Source organism: Lepus europaeus, chromosome 12 (genome assembly GCF_033115175.1).
Source record: "Lepus europaeus isolate LE1 chromosome 12, mLepTim1.pri, whole genome shotgun sequence".
NCBI lineage: Eukaryota > Metazoa > Chordata > Mammalia > Lagomorpha > Leporidae > Lepus > Lepus europaeus.
The window spans coordinates 36,915,693-36,936,597 of NC_084838.1; the positions used below are offsets into that span (position 1 = coordinate 36,915,693).

The following is a 20,905-nucleotide window of genomic DNA, read 5'->3' on the forward strand; positions in this document are numbered from 1 at the left end:
CATCTTTCTCCCTTCTCCCTTTCAAGTAAATAAAATGAATATTAAAAATTAAACCAAAAATACTTGTTTTAGAGGAGTCTTCTAATCTACGGACTCTTTCACTCAAGTGAAATTTTATAATTTTCTCTATAAATTATACACATCTTCTGTTAGAATTTATTCCTGTGAACCAACTAAATTTTTTTTCAAGAAATTGTTTATAACACTATGCATATTTTGACCATAAATACTTTTTACTGTTTATTTTAAATAAAAATGGCATATGTGTATGGTATACAACACATGTTAAAGCAGGTATACACTGTAGAATTGCTAAATCAAGTAAGTTAATATACACATTACCTCATATACTTATTTGTGTGAGATTTACTATTTTAGCAAATTTCAAGAATCCAACACATTAACTATGCCCACCGTGTTGTACAATATAAACCTCCTGAACACATTTAACTGAAATTTTATATCCTTTGACCAACATCTCTTCAATTCTGTCCCTTGTACTCACCCTCTGCCCTTAGAAGCAGAAAGTAGAATGGTGATTACTATGAATTCCATTTTTTTAGATTCCACATATATGCAGTATTTATCTTCTTGTTCTGGCTTATTTCTTCCAGGCTTACCCACTTATTGCAATGACAAGATTTCCTTTTTAAAAGCTGAATAGTATCCCAATGTGTATGTGTATGACATTTAAAAAATCCATTCATCCACTGATCTCTTTGCTATACTGATTTAATTTCTTTTGGATAAATACCTAGAAGGATTGCTGTATTATATGGTATTTCTATTTTTAATTTAAGGAACTTCCCTATCTCCCATAATTTATAATCTAACAATCTTGGTCACCTTTTACTAAATCTAATCATTTATCTGAAGGATTTCTAGGATTTTCTATACAGACCAGAATCTGGAAAACCATGGCCCATTGGTCAAAGCTGACCCACTGCCTGTTTACATAACAAATGCTAATAAAAATGAATATAGCCACATCTTTATGTATTTTCTACAGATGCTCCTGACAATCATATCTGTGAATGATATTAACTTTTTTTTTCTCCTCACCAGTCCTTACGTATGATGGTATTTCAAAACGTTCATGAAAGATGTGTATTATGAAAACACTATGCATGGTCTTCAAAAATTTTTTGCACCAGGATTACTTTCCTGTAGTGCCCTTATATATTTTTTCTTTCATTGAAAGAAACTAGGACCCTGCTTCCCACTGATTCTGTGACATTGATGTGAACAACACTACTAGCAGTGGGCATGTTCTCCTTCCTGATTTCACAGTGAAAACATCGCAAGACTCACCACTAATTTAATTAACTTAAAGAAGATGGCTTTATTGAGGTACAGTTTACCATAAAATTAATTCATCTTAAGTGTATAATGAAATGATTTTTAGCTTAATGGGCACTAAATTATAGTTAAAAGGAGAAAAGTTTTATTCTATTGTATAGTAGAGTGACTATACTATATTAGTAATGATAATTTTATATTTTTAAAAGGCTAGATGAAAGGATTTTGAATATTTTACCATTAAAGAAATGATAAAATGAGGTGACAGATATATCTACCTTGATTTGAACATTATACAATGTATATACATATTAAATCATTATACAGCACCCACAAATATGTACAAATTTGCTTTTCAGAAATTTTTAAAAATGATTTTTAGTACACTATAGAGTTTAGTGGTCATCAACACAATCCAGTTTCAGAACATTTTCTCCACCCTAAAAGGTCCCTCCCAACTATTAGCAAAGACTTCTGGTTCCCACTCCCAGCCCAGTCAGTCACTAACCTATCTATTTCTGTATACTTGCCTACTTGGAAAATTTCATATAGCTAGAATAAGTATTCTTTTACAACTTGGCTCTTTTTTTCCCCCCAGTTAACACTGTTTTGAGGTTCATACATATAGTAGCAAATATTGATACAAATCTGTCCATTTTTCAATGCCAAATAATATTCCATTGTATAGATGTAACAAATCTTGTTTATCTACTAGTATTTACCACCTGATGAATATATGGATTGGTTTCATTTTGGGGCCATTAATAATGTTACAATAAACAAGTCTGTGTTCCCATATGTGCTAACTTCTCCTGGGTAGATATTTGGGAGTGGAATCCTTGGGTCATATGGTAACTCATTATTTAACATTTTATAAAGTTGTCTTAACTATTTTCTGAAATGGCTCTAAACACCAGTTATATGGGTTCCAGCAAGCAGAGTTCCAGCTTCTCCACATGCCAATAGTTGTTATTAATAACATTGTGTGTTCCAATCCATGAAATAGAATCTCTCTTCACAAATTTTTAGTTTTTCAGCAATGTTTTATAGTTTTCATTGTACAAACTTCGTACTTCAAGTTCATTACTTAAGTATTCTTTTAATGTTGTGAATGCAGGTTTTTTTTTTTTTTTGGATTATTTCTTATAACTAGAAATGCAACAGGTTTTTTGTTTATTGTATCTAGAGCCTGCTAAACTTATTCTAGTGGGCTTTTAGTCAATTCCTTAAAATTTTCTATGTAGTAGTATTGTCTGCACATGAAGAACGGTTTACTTTTTCCTTTCCAATCTGGATGCATTTTATTTCTTGCCTGACTACACCTCCAACTCAATGTGAGACAGTGGAGAATGCCTTGTACTCAGTCTTAAGAGGAATACATGCAGTCTTAAACATTGTGATTTTAGCCACTGGTTCTTCATAGATATCCTGTATTAGGTTAAGGAAGTTCCCTTTTGTTCGTATTCTTATCAGAAATGGCTGCTGGATTGTTAAATGCTTTTCTGTCTTAGACGATATAGATTTTGACATTTATTAGTATGAAGTATGTTAAACTAAACCTGCATTCCTAGGATAAATTCTGCCTTGTGGTTACATCTAGTTCTTTATATATGTGGCTAGATTTGATTTGATAATATCTTGCTCAAGATTTTATATCAATTTTTGTTTTGTAGTTTTCTATTCTCACAATGTTTATCTGCCATTTAGAGAAATACTAGACTCACAGTTGAATTATTCTAATCTCTAGAATACTTTGCAAAAGATTGATAGTATTTATTACATAAATGTTTGATAGAATTCATCAGTGAAGCATTAGCACCTGAGATTTTCATTATGGGAAGATTTTTAATTTATCAGTTCAATTTCTTTATTTGCTACAGGTCTTCAGATCTATAGTCTATTGTTGAGTCAGTTTCACTAATTTGTGACTTCCTAGATATTTATCTAAGTTGTCTAATTTGTTGCTATATCCTTGATTATACTATTCCTTATAGTTAATTTCTGTAAGGTTGGTAATGATGTCCCCTCTTTGCTTTCTAACTATGACTGTTGAGTTTTATTCTTCAACTGAAACAATCATATGGATTTACTCATTTTGTCTGTTACAGTAGTAAATTATACTACTAGAACTTTTATTGATAAGCCATCTTTTCATTTCCTGATAAACTCAATTTGATCATGATATTTTAATATCTTGCAGAATTCAACTTTTATTTAGAATATATCTAGATTCATATTACATATTGGCTTTTCATTTTTTCCATCTTCTAACCTTTGTTAAGTTTTGGTATCCAGGTCAAACTAGCTTCATACATAAAGGAAGGAGAATTCTCTTTTCAAATCTAACCAGTTTAATAAAATTAAATGTTCTGTTACTTACAATATTTGGTAGAAGTCACCTAAAAAACTAGTGGGGCTGCCTTTTTATTAGAGAGGATTTAATTGATTTTTTCCATTTTTTTAATGGCTATTGCAGAAGTAATGTTCAGAATACTTAAATAACCAGTACTACATGCATACTGGCCAGTCAGGATCTTGGAATGTCCCTGCTGAAGGGTGGATGTTACCTACTGTATCATGGGAAAACTTTCAAGGTAGTATCCCCTAGAAGAGGGGCCTTGGATAGTCAGGGGATGACTCAGGGCAGTGGGTGTTTGCCAATGCAGAAGTTCAGCTTTTTTTTTCTTTTTTTTTTTTAAAAAGAGAGGTAGAGTTACAGACAGTGAGAGGGAGAGACAGAAAGGTCGTCTTTCTGTTGGTTCACTCCCCAAATGGCTGCAATGGCCGGAGCTATGCCGATCTGAAGCCAGGAGCCAGGAACTTCTTTCTGGTCTCCCATGCAGGTTCAGAGGCCCAAGGACTTGGGCCATCTTCTACTGCTTTCCCAGGCGATAGCAGAGACTGGAAGAGGAGCAGCTGGGACTAGAACCGCGCCCATATGGGATGCCAGTGCCACAGGCGGAGGATTAACCTACTGCACCATGGCGCCGGCCCCTAGAAGTTCAACTTTTAACAACTTTTAACAACTCCAGCTGAACTGGTATACAATGGCTAAATATTTATTTATTGTTTATTCAATTTCTTTAATGTTGTGCTTTTATCTTTATCTATTACTCTTAGGTTTTTCCAGATTTTTGAGAAGTTCATAAATTTTCAGTATTATTTCATTATGAGTTCTTTCATCTTTTACTTAGGGAGTGAGTTCATAAGTCTTTAAACATGGGAATTTCTAAATCACATTGAGTTCAGGGAAATGGTCTGTGATTATAGTTCTCTGATACCTATTTTATAGTCCTATACATGAGCAATTTTTATACTTTGTTTGCTTCAGTATCTGTTGGGAGCTGGATTGTTAAGTCTTAATAAATCTTACTCTTTTTATCTTAATATTTTGCAAGATGAATATTTTTTTCTTAGTTTCTTTTTTTTTTCTTTTTATTTTAGGCTATGTTTTTAAGTGCATACAAGGTAAGAATTCCTTTTTTTAATATAGCTCCCTTTTAATTGTCTGCTATTATGGCTCTGTAATTGTTTTTCTTTGGTATATGTATATATTTTTTTCTGCCACTCTTTTTACTTTCAACTTTCCTGGGTTTACATGTTTAGTTGTAGCCCTTATGCAGAATGTTTTAGTTTTTTTTAAATTTTTTATATTTGAAAAGCAGAGTTAGGAGGAGAGACACAGAGATCTTCCAATTGCTGGTTCACTCCCTAAATAAATAGCCACAACAGCAGGACTGGGCCAGGCCAAAGCCAGCAGCTTAGAATTTCCTCTGGGTCTCTGGTCTCCCACGTGGGTGCAGGGGCCCAAGCCCCAGGCCATCTTCTGTTTTCCCAGGTAGAATAGTTAGGACTTGAACTGGTGTCCACATGGGAAGCCAGTGTCGCAGGCACTGGCTTTACCTGCTATGCCACAACACCAGCTCCTTTAGTTGTGTTTTTAATCCAACCTAACCCTATCTATGAACTGGTTAGTTCATACACACTTATCATGATTATTGATATTTAGGTTATAAGCCACCATATTCTTGTACTTCCTAATTTACTTGTTTTTCAAGTGATTTTTTTTTCTGCTTCTATTAGATGTTTTAATTATTATACTTCTATTAAATTTTCCTACTAAAATCTCAAAAACAAATACTTCTAAATTTTAACAGGCACATTTATCTTTCTTTAAAGATAATCATTAGGGGTGGGCATTGTGGTGCACTGGTTTAACCTGCAGCTCGGGGTGCCCATATCCCCTACCAGAGGGTTTGTTTCAAGTCCCAGCTGCTGTGTGCTTCTAATTCAACTTCTGCTAATAAGCTTGGGAAGCAGTGCATGATGACCCAAGTCTTGGGTTCCTGCCACCCACGTGATTGGCCTGGCCTACCCCTGGCTTTTGCAGGCATTCAGGGATTGAGCCAGTGGATGGAAGATCTCTTTCCTTCTCTGTCACTCTGCCTTTCAAATAGATAGACACATAAACCTTTAAAAGAAAATAAAGGCAGGGCAAGCGCTGTGGTGTACCAGGTAAAGCTGCTGGCTGTTCCACTTCTGATCCAGTGCTCTGCTATGGCCTGGGAAAGAAGATGGTCCAGGTTCTCGGGCCCCTGCACCCACATGGGAGACTCAGAAGCAGCTCCTGGCTTTGGATTGGCACAGCTCCAGCTATTGCGGCCATCTGGGGAGTGAACCAGTGGATAGAGGACCTCTCTCTGCTTCTAACTCTGCCTTCAAATCTTTTTTTAAAGGGAAGGAGGGAGGGGGGCAGCATTGTGGCACAGTGGGTAAGGTCGCTGCCTGTGACACTGGTATCCCACATGGGCACTGGTTCGAGTCCTGGATGCTCCACTTCCAATCCGGCTCCCTGCTCATGTGTCCAGGAAAGCAGTCCACACGTTTGGGCACCTGCTACCTGCAAGAAGCTCCTGGCTTTGGACTGGCCCAGCTCTAGCCGTTGCAGCTATTTGAGTAAACCCTGCCTTTCAAATATATGAATAAATTTTAAAAAGATAATCAATAGCTCCAACGTCTACTCAAATAATGCTTGTGTATCTAGAGAGCTTAAGAATATCCACTTTTAGGGGCCAGCGCTGTGGTGTCACGGGTAAAGCCGCTGCCTGCAGTTATAGGTATGCCATATGGGCACCAGTTGAAGTCCTGGCTGCTCCACTTCTGATCCAGCTCTCTGCTATGGCCTGGGAAAGCAGGGGAAGACTGCACCTGCATGAGAGACCCGGAAGAAGCTTCGGATCGGAACAGCTTTGGTCAATGCGGCCAATCGGGGAGTGAACCAGCAGATGGAAGACCTCTTTCTCTCTGCCTCTAACTCTTTCAAATAAATAAATCTTTTTAAAAAAGTCCACTTTTTACATATATTACTTCACAATCCTGATGTATATTATCATTTCACCAAAGCTAGCAACAGCAATATTTTATTTCTCAAACTATTTTTTTTTTTTTGACAGGCAGAGTGGATAGTGAGAAAGGTCTTCCTTTTTGCCGTTGGTTCACCCTCCAATGGCCGCTGCGGCCAGCACACCGTGCTGATCCGAAGCCAGGTGCTTCTCCTGGTCTCCCATGGGGTGCAGGGCCCAAGGACTTGGGCCATCCTCCACTGCACTCCCGGGCCACAGCAGAGAGCTGGCCTGGAAGAGGGGCAAGCGGGATAGAATCCGGCGCCGCAAGGCGGAGGATTAGCCTGTTAAGCCACGGTGCCGGCCTGAAACTATTCCTTAATTTCTCTGTAAGGAAACATTTTCTTAATGTTTCATAACAGGCATAAGTGGCATTTTAGGTAGGACAACTGGTCCATTGTGCAAATTCCCGAATGCTGCAGGGTGTTTGGAAACTCTAGTACCTCCCCACTAAAATCCAGGAGATGTCCTCTCTTCCCCAGTAGTGACAACTGAACTTGCCCCACACATTATTTTCAAACATTACCTTTGGGATCCATACCACTCCAAATAACTACTCTTTTAAGGCATGAAAAGAAAAGTATAAAAATTTCAAAGTTCTTAGCTTTAGAATTGAAGGACCAAAAAGTTTCACAAAGGAAATAACATTTTTCCTTAAATTCAGGAAATTCGTTTTATAATAGTTTTCATCAGTAACTATACTATTAATCTCCTTCAATTCATTTTCTGTTTTTCCAGTTGTTACTTGTACTTAGTCTTATATTACAACAAAATGGAATCACTTTTTGATTTCCTAAAGCCAGCTATTAGCTATATTAAAGATTTTATTTGTAATCCTAACAGTCTCCTATTCACAAACCTGTTAGTGTCCCAAATAATGACATTTCCATCAAATCCTGATGTTACTAAGAGTCTTGTATTAGTATCATATTCGATGTTCTTCACCCAGCTAGTATGACCATGTAAAGTGCATACTTTGGTGTTCAGTTTTCTCAGATCCCAGAGTGCTATTGTAGTGTCATCAGAGCAGGTAGCAAACAGCCGGTTATCAAGAAATCTATAAAGCAGAAAAGAAAAATTTGTTCACTTTTAAGGAAACTTGATTTGAGAAACAGTCTAGCCTAATTACCTGATCCAGAAAGAGAAAAAAGATGAAAGAACTACAAAGCCACTATATAACCCCGTGATTGTCATAAAGTAAAATTCACATAATCATAGAGGCTCAGGAGACTATCATTTAATGAGAGCCACACTATTATTGGATCCATTTGCTTTAAATTATTCTTATTTGCAGCTGGAAGTAGGGGTAAGTGGAGAAAAGTAGAAGGAAGAAGGTAATTTCAGAATTCATGGAAAACAAGTGAAAATTAATGGGGGGTTCTGCAGACTTGAAGGCTCAGGGAGACATATTAAGTATAAAAGGTTCAAAATCAGGAGAAATATCTTCACTGCATGTAACATCTTTAGAACATATTTACAGACAAAAATTGCTATTTAAATTGCAATTCCTAATCAATTAAAAGGCGGTCCCCAAATCTCACTTCACAACATTTTATTAGGCCCAGTCAAGATTACAAGAGTAGAATACTTACCAATTTTACAGTTTATCCTTAGAATTTGTTTTACTCAAATACTTTAGGATACTTTCTCTAGCACGTGCTATTATGAGGGTATTTTTAAAAATTCATGGAGGGGGCCGGCGCTGTGGAGCAGGAGGTTAACACCCTGGCCTGAAGCGCCAGCATCCCATATGGGCACCGGTTCGAGTCCCAGCTGCTCCACTTCCAATCCAGTTCTCTGGAATGGCCTGGGAAGGCAGTGGAAGATGGCCCAATTCCTTGGGCCCCTGTACCCATGTGGGAGACCCAGAAGAAGCTCCTGGCTTCGGACTGCCACAGCTGTGGCTGTTGCAGCCAATTGGGAGTGAACCATCAGATGGAAGACCTTTCTCTCTCTGTGTAACTCTTTCAAATAAATCAATCTTAGGAAAATAATTCATGGAAAATGAAATTAAAAATTTTGGTACCAAAAGAGTTTGAAATCACTGGATAGTTTTTTCATAATATACATTGTCCATGAACTTTTTGAAGACTCATCGTATGTATAACTTCCTAATCTCTTGCAGAAGAAATTAATTATGGAGCTTCCTCCAGGAAAAGATTTATATCTAGTTGTCATCAGAAATCAAATTCAATATGTATAGACACCATAATTTCCTGAAACTTGTCATGGATATAAAATTCCAGTCTTTATATGGGCTGGTTCTGCTACCTAAAGCTACTTTTCTCCACACTCCTTGATCTGACCAAATCTTGCTTTCTTAATTTTTGGCTGTCTTCTGTGGAAAGCCTTTTCTCTACCTAGCCAGGGGTAGATCTACCAATTCTCTAAGTTCCCAAAGCACTCTACACTTAGTAGAAGGAATAACTTGACAAGGCTACAAACTCCTTGCAGGCAGGGGCAACCTGTCTACCTAGTTTATGGTTAGATCTGTAGTACCCAATGTAGTGCCAGCCAGGCACATATGCATTCAACAAACATCTATTAATAAAGAACTCTTTGCCTAGTGGAAAAGAGATTATAAATACATAATTACACACAATAATTATATGGAATAGCAAAAGAAGAGGGTGGTGTAATCTGAATGGACTTTAAAAGAGGATTAGGGAGGGGCAGTGGGGGCATGCCCCTTGGACTCTGGTTGAGTCCCCACTGCTCTACTTCCAGTCCAGCTCTCTGCTATGGCCTGGGAAAGCAGCAGAAGATGGCCCAAGTGCTTGGGCCCCTGCACCTTCAAGGGGGGCCAGAACTGTGGCCTAGCAGGTAAAAGCTACTGCCTGCAGTGCTAGCATCACATATGGGCACCAGTTTAAGTCCTGGCTGCTCCACTTGCAATCCAGTTCTCTGCTATGGCCTGGGAAAACAGTAGAAGATGACCTAAATCCTTGGGCCCCTATATCTGCATCGCAGACCTGAAAGAAACTCCTGGCTTTGGCTCATTTGGTGCAGCTCTGGCCATTGCAGCCATTTGGGGAGTAAATCATGGATGCAAGATGTCTCTGTCTCTCTCTGCATCTTTGTAACTCTGCCTTTCAAATAAAAATCTTAAAAATTCTGCTAAGTGCTAGCGAAAAAGTATCATGTTGTTTTAAACTGAAACTCTTATTTGCAGTAACTTTTTCAAATTAGCAAATTATATATTTTTTTAAATATTTGTTTATTTGAAAGTCAGAATTACACAGAGAAAGGAGAGGCAGAGAGAGAAAGAGGTCTGCCTTCCGATGGTTGACTCCCCAACTGGCCACAATGGCCAGAGCTGCGCAGATCCGAAGCCAGGAGCCAGGAACTTCTTCCTGGTCTCCCATGCGGGTGCAGGGGCCCAAGGATTTGAGCCATTTTCTACTGCTTTCCCAGGCCACAGCAGAGAGCTGGATTGGAAGTGGCACAGCCAGGTCTCGAACCAGCTCACATATGGGATGCTGGTGCTTCAGGCCAGAGTGTTAACCCACTGCACCACAGTGCTGCCCCCCCAAAATTATATTTATGAACTGCTGTTCATACTCCTTGCTGATTTTACAACTATAGTGTTACTAAGCTGTAAAAATTTCCCTTTAGTATGTATTATATACCAAGGTCTTCAAAAAGTTTGTGGAAAAGTATTATGGAAAAACTATGTAGGAATTTAATCATTTAAATAAAAATAAATCTTAATTTCCATGAACTTTTTGAAGTACCTTCCTATTTTTTACATATACTTCTATTCGTTTGGCTTATGTTTTCTTACTATATCAAAATTTTGGTTCTTATATTATCAAATCCATATTTTCTCTTAAAGAATTACCTTTACTCATGAGCTTTTAAAAAAAACTAATGACTTTCACACTTACAGAAAGTATATGATAAAAACACAAAAATATTTTAAAATAAAGTTTTTTTAAAGTTTGAAAGTCAAACTTAAAAAAAAAAACTGAACATCACACACTTGAAAATTTAGAAAAAAAACATAATAAAGATGTTTAATTCAGGGGCCGGCACTATGGCACAGAGGTTTAAAGCCCTGGCCTGCAGCGCTGGCATCCCACATGGGCGCCAGTTCAAGTCCTGGCTGCTCCACTTCCCATCCAGCTCTCTGCTGTGGCCTGGGAAAGCAGTGGAAGATGGCCCAAGTCCTTGGGTCCCTGCACCCACGTGGGAGACCCAGAAGGAACTCTTGGCTCCTGGCTTCAGATCGGCGCAGCTCTGGCTGATGAGGCCAACTGGGAAGTGAACCAGCGGATGGAAGACCTCTCTCTCTCTCTGCCTCTCCTTCCCTCTCTGTGTAACTCTTTCAAATAAATAAATAAATACTTAAAAAAATGTTTAATTCAGTCTACAGATAATACTTAATGCACATATAAATTAAACCCCAGTGGGATAAAACTGCTATGGGCCACAGGGGTCCATCTAAAGGGTTTTAAGAAAGAGAATGAGATGATTACATGAGAGTTACAGAAAGATCTCTGGTATGGATAGGTTCCCAAAATAAGACAAAATGAGTGAGGCTGGCACTGTGGCAAACTAGGTAACTTCTCAGCCTGTGGCGCTGGAATCCCAAATGGGTGCCGGTTCAAGTCCCAGCTGTTCCACTTCCAATCCAGCTCTCTGCTATGGCCTGCGAAAGCAGTAGATGATGGCCTAAGTCCTTGGGCCTCTGCACCTACATGGGAGACCTGGAAGAAGCTCCTGGCTCCTGATCAGCTCAGTTCCGGCCATTGTGGCCATTTGGGGAGTGAACCAGTAGAAGGAAGACCTTTCTCTCTGCCTGCTTTCTCTCTGTAACTCTACCTCTCAAAATCTTTTTTTAAAAAAGTGTCAGCTTTTAAATTTTTGCTTTAAAGTCATTTTGAAAAACTAATCATTGCATGAACTATTTTAATACCAAAAATGTAGAAAGAATATAATCTTGAAATAAGAGGTAATAAATTTCAGTTAAGTATATCTTTTTTTAAAAAAAGATTTATTTATTTGAAAGGCAGTGTTAGGGAGGAGGTGAGGAAGAGACATTCAGATCTTCCATCCTCTGGTTCACTCCCCAAACAGTTGCAATGGCTGGAAGTGGGCTGGTCTGATGTCAGGATCCAGGAGCTCCCTTGGGGTCGCCCACATAGGTGCAGGGGCCCAAGCACTTGGGCCGCCTTCCATTGCTTTCCCAGGCGTATAATCCGGCTGGATTGGTAGTGGAGCAGCTGGGACTTGAACCAGTATCTACACGGGATGCCAGCACCACAGGTGGCGGCCCCAAATTAAGTATATCTTAATGAGAAATTCTATACTTCCAGTTTAGTTAGCTTGAGTTTTGCCTCAAAATACCACCTTTTAAAATTTTGGTATTGGTGAGGGTGGCATTTATCCTAGCAGATAAAACCTGCATGTAATACTGGAGTACCTAATTTCATATACCCAACTCTGGCTATTGACTCCAGCTTCCTGCTAATTCAGACCCCGGAAGGCAGTAGTGATGGCTCAAGTAATTGGGTTCCTACTGCTTATGTGGGAGACCTGGATTCAGTTTCTAGCTCCTGACTTTGGCCTTAGCTGGGGCTACTGTGGGCATCTGTAGGGTGACTAGCAGATGGCAGCTCACTTTACCGGAATAAAGGTCGGTATTACCAGAAGATAATTGATATACATGCTATATATGCATGCATAAGATATATACAATACAAGGAAATGAAAATGAATGTTCTTAAAATAACATTTTAAAACTAAATCATGCAAATAACCTTTTCCCATTTAACTAGATGCAAATTCTTAGGATAAGAATGAGTTAAATGTGTTTTTTATATAATTTTGCCAATGAAATTGTGATAGTAGCATATGACATTCTTAATATTTTTGTATTAGTCAAGTAGAAGATCATTTAAGGGCTTATTAATTTTCCCAAAAGTCTCTTCTTTGTCCTGTGAGATACTCACATACTCTGTGAAGTGTCTAACATAACCATCATTTGTCATTTTCTATTTGATAACTTATCTAATTATATCAGACCCTCATGTGCCAATCATTCTATATGTAACTTAATGATATCCCTTTCAGGGTTTTGTGAAATTCTATACCCTTTGCGAGATAAAGAAATTTCACATTTGCACTAATAAGAAGCATTGCATTTACATTAAATTGTTTGATAAAACAATCAGCAAAAGGCCAACAAAAACAGCAGAGGAAAACTAGCTCCTGGTATACGTAAAAGGACACCAATGTTTCAACTGTCACCTTGCGAAGTAAATATTCTTATGATGACTTCAGACTTATTCCTGAAACCTCTTAATTGTGTTCAGTTAGGACAACCAGCACCTGGATTACTGAATGAACTTTTAAATTTATACACAGAATTCTCACGAATGAGAAGTTTGCATAATCTAAATTACAGACTTTTCCCCGTTTACTTTCCCAAAAAGTGAAGCAACAGAAAATATTCTCTCCAACTAAAATGTTTTCATTTTAGGGTTGTGGTGTACTAGGTAAAGTGACTGCCTGTGATGCCGGTATCTCATACAGGCGCCTGTTTGTGTCCTGGCTGCTCTACTTCTGATCCACCTCCCTGCTAATGGCCTGGGAAAAGCGGTGGAGGGTGGCTCAAGTACTTGGGCCCCTGTCATCCAAGAGAGAGCCTGGATGAACCTCCTGGCTCCTGGCTTTGGCCTGGCTCAGCCCTGGTCATTGCAGCCATTTAGGGAATGAACTGGCAGATGGCAGATCCTAATTCTCTTTCTCTCAGCAGACAGAAGATATCTCTTTCTCGCTGTAACTCTTTTAATAAATAAAACTTTTTTTTTTTTTTTGGACAGGCAGAGTTAGACAGTGAGAGAGAGACAGAGACAGAAAGGTCTTCCTTTTTCTGTTGGTTCATCCCCCAAATGGCCGCTACGGCCGGCACGCTGCGCTGATCTGAAGCCAGGAGCCAGGTGCTTATCCTGGTCTCCCATGCGGGTGCAGGGCCCAAGCACTTGGGCCATCCTCCACTGCCTTCCCAGGCCACAGCAGAAAGCTGGCCTGGAAGAGGTGCAACCAGGACAGAATCCGGCGCCCCAACCGGGACTAGAACCTGGAGTGCCGGCGCCGTAGGTGGAGGATTAGCTAAGTGAGCCAAGGCGCCGGCCTAAATAAAACTCTTTTAAATCTTTAAAAAAAAAGAAATGCATCAGAAAACATTACCAAGTATCTGCACAGCAACTATCTAGAACTAAAGTGGAAATGCACACCCACATCTCTGAGTACAGTGAGATGGTCTAATAGAACTGAGTATGAATTCCAGCTCTACCACTAAACATTTGTAAGACCTTGTGCAAGCCTTTTTGAGTTGCAGTTTCTCCATTCTATGAAATAGTCACAATGTCTGTCTCACATGGGGATACTATGAAGATTAAACAATATAATGTATGAGAAGTGCTTTGCAGAAATATACATACTAAGCACTCAAAAAATGGAAGTTAGTATTATAAGTAATGCGCAATTAAGCTCATGCACCAGGAGACCCTTGAGATCCTCATCAAAATTCTTAAATTATATTTACTTCTGAAGCATCAAAATGCATTTCTTTAATCACCAGATCAGAAGTAAATTCAAATGTGTAGGCATGGAATGCTGTGGCAGTCACACTGACAGTAGCAAATGAAAGCTGATATGAAGAACACAAATTCTAACAGTGGATTAGTCAAACTCATGATGAGTAGGGGCAAAAAACTTGATAGTCTTTTCTTTTTGAAAAAAGAAATTTTTAAATCATAAAATATTAGAAACAGAGAAAATTATATAAAAAAAACCTATGATACCACCACCCAGCTTCATTAAATTTTAACATTTTGTTATCTTTGATTTATATTTCAGCATTAAAAATACAGTTAAAGTACGTTGTGTAATCCCTCCCCAACCCCATTCCCTCCCCTCCCTCTCCAGAAGGAACCACTATCCAAAAATATGTTGTCATTCCCCATGCAAGTTTTTTTATACTGTGAATGCATTATGTATCCATAAATAATTTACGGTATTGCTCTGTATCCAACATATTGTGTAGATATCTAATGAGCACCATTATTGCTTAGAGTTTCAGGTGCTGAGAGAGCAGAGAACAAGCATAAATGCATGCCTTTATCCAGCTTACATATGTGAAGTCTGCAAACCTTATATAAATGGTATCACACTATACAGCTCATTCTGTAATTTGCTTTTCTGCCTCAACCTTAAATTTGAGATGCATTTCAGATGCTGATGGCTTCCGCTCGTTTATTTGAACTGTATAGTATTCCATTGTATGAGTACACTGAAATTATGTTTTCCTCTTAATGAACATTCCAGTTTCCAACTTCTATTACTAACAACGACAAAATGAAACTTCTTACATAACTCCTTGTTCACATGTGCACTTCTTAAAAAAAGTGATTCTCAGCTTCACCAGATATTGCAAAACTGCTCTTCAAAATAATGTTACCAATTTATATTCCATGAATACTTTTAAAAAGTTTCAATTTCTCACCATCTTTGACAATACTTAGTATTTCTTCATGGTTATTTATGCATCTTCATGATACCTAGTAAGCTTGAAAATCATCTTTCCATACTTATTGTTCTTTGTAGTTTCTCTTTTGAGCCTGACTATTCTGCATAGGGTTACTATCTTATATATTTTAGATAATAATTCTTTTCTGGTTATGTGCACTGAAAATATATTTTATCACCAATCTACAGCTTATCTTCTCAAACTATGATAATGTCTTTGGTTATAATAAAGTTTTAAATTTTCACGCATTCAAACTGAATTTTTAATCCTTTGCATTTCTGTTTCTTAAAAACGCCTTCACAAGAGATAAATATATACTTTATTCTAAAGCTTTAAAGACTTGCTTTCAGAATTAAGATCTTTCACTGGAAACTATTTTCAGTTATGGTGTGAAGTAGAGATCTAGTTTTATTTTCACATATAACCAAGTCCTCTCTTTTCCATTTAATTTCCATATATGCACGGGTCTATTTCTGGAAGCCCTAGTTCATCCCATCACCACTTAATCTACCCCTGTCCTAAGACAGTTTGATATCTGGGTAGGTGATTGCTTCCACTATCTTAGTGTTCTTCAAAACTGCCTCAGCTATTTGTAGTACTCTGATGTCCAATATAAACTTAATTAGCTAATTAAAAAAAAAATTTTTTTTAATAGAGAAAGAGTTCCTAAATGCCTGTAATGGCTAAGACTGAGCCAGCCAAAGCCAACAGCTGAGAACTCAGCCCAAGTCTCTCACCTAGGTGGCCAGGACCCAATTACTTGGGCCATCACCACTGCTTCCCAGGTTCTGCATTAGTAAAATGTTAAGAGTCAGAATTTGGAGCCAGGCATTTAATTCAGGTACTCAAATACAGGCATCTTAACCACTAGGCTAAATGCCTGCCCCAATATAAATTGGAAAATTATGTTTAATGAAAAATCTTGTTATTTTAACAAAACTGCATAAATTTATAAACTAACTTGGGAACAACTGATTTTTTTTCTTACACTGGGTTTTCTCCTCCAGTGATCTGCATTTGTTTTTGTAGGAACCTGACAGCACTTCCAACCTGTATCCAATTAAAAATTGTTAGCTGGAGGTTTTGGATCATGCTAGAGTTTGCATTTGGGTCCCACACATGTATGAGCACTGGTTTGCAGTTAGATATTCTGAGTTCCTGGCACCCCCTCCCAAAGACACAGTGTAGACGAACAGGGTTTATTTCTAGATCACCTTTATGCTGAGTAAACCCTCTGTGGTCCCACTCTTACACAGAGTCTTTACTAGACTCCTTACGTTGAATTAGCACTAAAATTAATTCTCCTGTCCCAGGTACTCCTCACATCTGTCAGAATGGAAGCTCCAGATCACCAGCAGCTGGCAGATGCCTCCAGGGAAAAAGCAGCTCAGTATCTGTTCATACTTTCTTGTAATCCTGTTTCCATGTCCTTTTTGACCCAAGGATTCCTTTCTTTCTTACCAGCTCAACCACACATTAAAAACACCTACTACCAGGGCCAGAGCTGGGGCAAAGCAGGTAAAGCTGCCACCTGCAATGCCGGCATCCCATATGGGCACCAGTTCAAATCCTAGCTGCTCCATTTCTGATCCAGCTCTCTGCTATGTCCTGGGAAAGCAGAAGATGGCCCAACTCCTTGGGTCCCTACACCCGCGTGGGAGACCCAGAAGAAACTCCTGGCTCCTGGTTTCAGATCGGCACAGCTCCGACTGATAAGGCCAACTGGGAAGTGAACCAGCAGATGGAAGACCCCTCTTTCTCTCTGCCTCTCCATAACTCTGCCTTTCAAATAAATAAATAAATAAATCTTTTTTTAATTCACCACATTTTATATGGCATATTGTTTTTAGTAGAAAGATTCAGCATATTTTGAATTCTTCTAGTCTAATTTGTATTTACTTGATTTACTAGTTTTGGACAGAACTATGTTAAAACTTCTCACTGTGACTGCAGACTCCTAATTCTCCATAACTGTTTTTGCTTGTATATATCAAAATTATATTTAAAGTGCACAGTTCATAATTATATATCTTCTTGGTAGGTTTTTTTCTTTTATTAATATATACTGCCACACTGTGTTCTTACTAAAGCCTTTGGTCATTTGTCAGATATTGATCATCTCTAGCAGTTTTCTTTTCCTGTTTCTGGGTGCTTTTATTTTGGTATCTCTAAACAAGAATACACTGATGATTTTCTTTTGTATTCAAAGTGTTGACTGTCTATTTTTCAATAAGGAAGATCAGGACAGGTGTTTAGCACAGTGGCTGAGATGCTTGGGGGGGGGGGGCTATATCCCATATTGAGCGCCTGGGTTCAAGTCCTGGCTCTGGGACTCAATTCCAGCTTTCTTTTTTTTTTTTTTTTTTAATTTAATTTTTTTTTAATTTGACAGAGTTAGACAGAGAGAGAGACAAAGAGAAAGGTCTTCCTTCTGTTGGTTCAACCCCCAAGTGGCTGCTATGGCAGGAGCTACGCCAATCCGAAGTCAGAAGCCAGGTGCTTCTTCCTGGTCTCCCTTGTGGGTGCAGGGCCCAAGCACCTGGGCCATCCTTCACTGCCCTCCCGGGCCACAGCAGAGAGCTGGACTGGAAGAGGAGCAACCAGGACTAGAACCCGGCGCCCATATGGGATGCCGTGCCGCAGGCGGAGGATTAACCAAGTGAGCCACGGCGCCGGCCCCTCAATTCCAGCTTTCTGCTAATGTGCACCCTGGGAAGGAGCAGGTGACACTTTACGTATCTGTGTCCTTGCTGCCCACATGAAAGACCCAGACTGATTTCCAGGCTCCTGGCTTCAGCCTGGCTCAGCCCAGATGCTGCAGGCATTTGGTCAGTGACTAGCAGATGAAAACTATCTTTCTGTGTCTTTCAAATAAATTAAAATAAATGAATGAAAATTTTTTAAAAGATCAACCCATTTATATTTATTGTGAACTATCCATATATTTGAAATGTTACTTCTGATTTTCTATTTATCATCCTTTCCCTTTACTTAAAAATCTTTAACTAAATTTTTAAAAATAAAACAGTTTCCTTGTTTTCTCCTGAATTGGTCAAGTTTTCAATATTTCTTCCACCTTGGCTGGAAAAAAAATTATAAATTGAATTTTCATTACTTTAGTTACCTTTCTGGTATTTTTCCATCCTATATATACTTAATTATTCATTACTCTTAAGTCTGAATTAATAGTTGTTTTCCCCTTGAATATGACACAAACCCTATAAAATTTTATACTGTCCTGTTGAACAAGGCTACACCGTACATTCAATCTGTTTGTTGCTACTGTCTAAACCTACACTATTTAGTACGGCAGCTGTTAGCCACATGCAGCTTGATATGTAGCCAGTCTAAAGTGAGATATGCTTTAAGTGTAAATATACCCTGGATTTAATACTTATCATTACAAAAAAATTAAATCTCAATATTTTAACATTGATTACATGTGGAAATGATAACATTTTGGGCATACTGGACCTAATAAAATAAATTATTGAAAATGTTAGTTTTTAGTGTAACAACACAATTGAAAATTATTTATGTGCCTAACATTACATTTCTATTAGTTCTAATCTAGTTTTAGTTTTAACATTTTTTTTTTTTTTTTTGACAGGCAGAGTGGACAGAGAGAGAGAGACAGAGAGAAAGGTCTTCCTTTTGCCGTTGGTTCACCCTCCAATGGCCGCCGCGGTAGGCGCGCTGTGGCCGGCGCACTGCGCTGATCAGATGGCAGGAGCCAGTTGCTTATCCTGGTCTCCCATGGGGTGCAGGGCCCAAGGACTTGAGCCATCCTCCACTGCACTCCCTGGCAACAGCAGAGAGCTGGCCTGGAAGAGGGGCAACCGGGACAGGATCGGTGCCCCGACCGGGACTAGAACCCGGTGTGCCGACGCCGCAAGGCGGAGGATTAGCCTAGTGAGCCGCGGCGCCGTCTGAGTTTTAACATTTTAAACATTGTTTTAAATGTAGTCCCCTCCAAAAAACCTTATTTTCTTCCTGCTATTAGTAATTATAACATTTAACTAGTAACATTAATTAATAACATTTTCCTAATTAAAATTCTCCAATTTGGATTACCTGTTTAACTGGATATAGTAAGATACTGCATTATTTTTTCTTAGTATTCAAGATATTAGCATTATTCTACTTTCTCCTAGTGTCAACCATTGTTGATGAGGAATCATTTAGATGAATTATCACATCTCTAAGTAATTTGGCTACTAAGTTTGGTGGCTTTTAAGATGTTTTCTTGACCTCTGATATTCTAGCAGGTCACCATTATAACCTAGGTAGTTATGTATACATCTTGATTTCACCTGCTTGACACAGTAAATTAACTTTCAGTTTGAGGACTCAGTTCCTTCCTTTCTTCAATACCACAAATCTTCAGCAATTATACATTAAGTTTTCCACCAGGCTCTGCATTAGTCTTCTTCTTCTTTTTTAAGATTTATTTATTTGAAAGGCAGAGTTAAAGAAGCACAGGCAGAGAGAGGTCTTCCATCTGCTGGTTCACTCCCTAAATGGTCGCAATGGCTGGAACTGGGACAATCTGAAGCCAGGAGCCAGGAGCGTCTTCCAGGTTTCCCACGCGAGTGCAGGGGCCCAAGGACTTGGGCCATCTTCTGCTTTCCCAGGTCCTAGCAGGGAGCTGGATCGAAGTGGAGCAGCCAGGACTCGAACTAGCACCCACATGGGATGCTGGCACTGCAGGTGGTGGCCTTTTTGCATTTTCTTTTTCTAGAATTCTTAATATACATCAGAATTTCTTTACCTTTCTTTTAACTACTCTTTAATATTTTTACCTTTTTTCTGTGTTCTGGGCGAAGTTTTTAGTACTATTTTCCAACTCACTAATACATTCATCAATGGTGTAAAGGATAAATCTTATCCAATCTCTTGTTTTTTATGACCAATTACATTTTTTTAATTTCTAAGAGCTTTATTTGGTTCTATACTACATTAGCCTGTGCTTGTTTTACCTCTTTCATTTAAAAATTTTCAGTTCTCTTTAACTGTAAAGTATCTCTTAATTTATTTCTCTGAGCATTCTGAAAAATGCTTAAAAGTTTTTCCCAACCAATGGAATACTATGCAGCCATTAAAAGGAGTAAGAGCATTCCATAGGTACTGATATGGAATGATCTCTAATTATATGTTAAGTGAAAAAGGCAAAGTATACATAATAGCATGTGTAGAATGCTACCATTCATATAACTGTGTGTGTGTGTATAGATATATATATATGCTTATACATGCATAAACTCTCAGAAAAGACAGCAAGAAATTGCTAATAGTGGTTGCCTCTGGGGAGGGAAACTGGGTGGCTAGGCGACAGAGGTGGAGATTGACTTACTTTTCACTGTTTACCCCTTTGTACCTTTGAATTTTGTACCACGTGCATGTATTACCTAGTCGAAAAAAAATAAATAAAATAATTTATTTTTTATAATGAAGTTTTTGTTGGACTACTCCATAAAATTAATTTCATTCAGAGAAAATGTTCTGGTGGCTGACTTTGTTATATTAATATTAGATGTCCTTATGAACGTTGGTTATTAGGCTCATTTTGAGTAGGACAGATTAATTTTTTTTCTCTTCCTAGTCAATGGTTTTAGAGTTGTCCTCCACTGGGCCTTCTGGGTATTGGGTCCACATGCTGGCCCTAAAC

At 38.4% G+C, this 20,905-nt stretch overlaps 1 protein-coding gene across 1 annotated transcript in view; it reads right to left on the minus strand.

Moving 5' to 3' along the window:
- Positions 1-20,905, minus strand: part of DCAF10 (DDB1 and CUL4 associated factor 10) — a 54,203-nt gene that overhangs the window by 14,521 nt on the left and 18,777 nt on the right. The window contains exon 3 of the mRNA XM_062207927.1: positions 7,561-7,758. Coding sequence (XP_062063911.1) covers positions 7,561-7,758 — 198 coding nt within the window. The remainder of the gene's footprint in view (positions 1-7,560; positions 7,759-20,905) is intronic.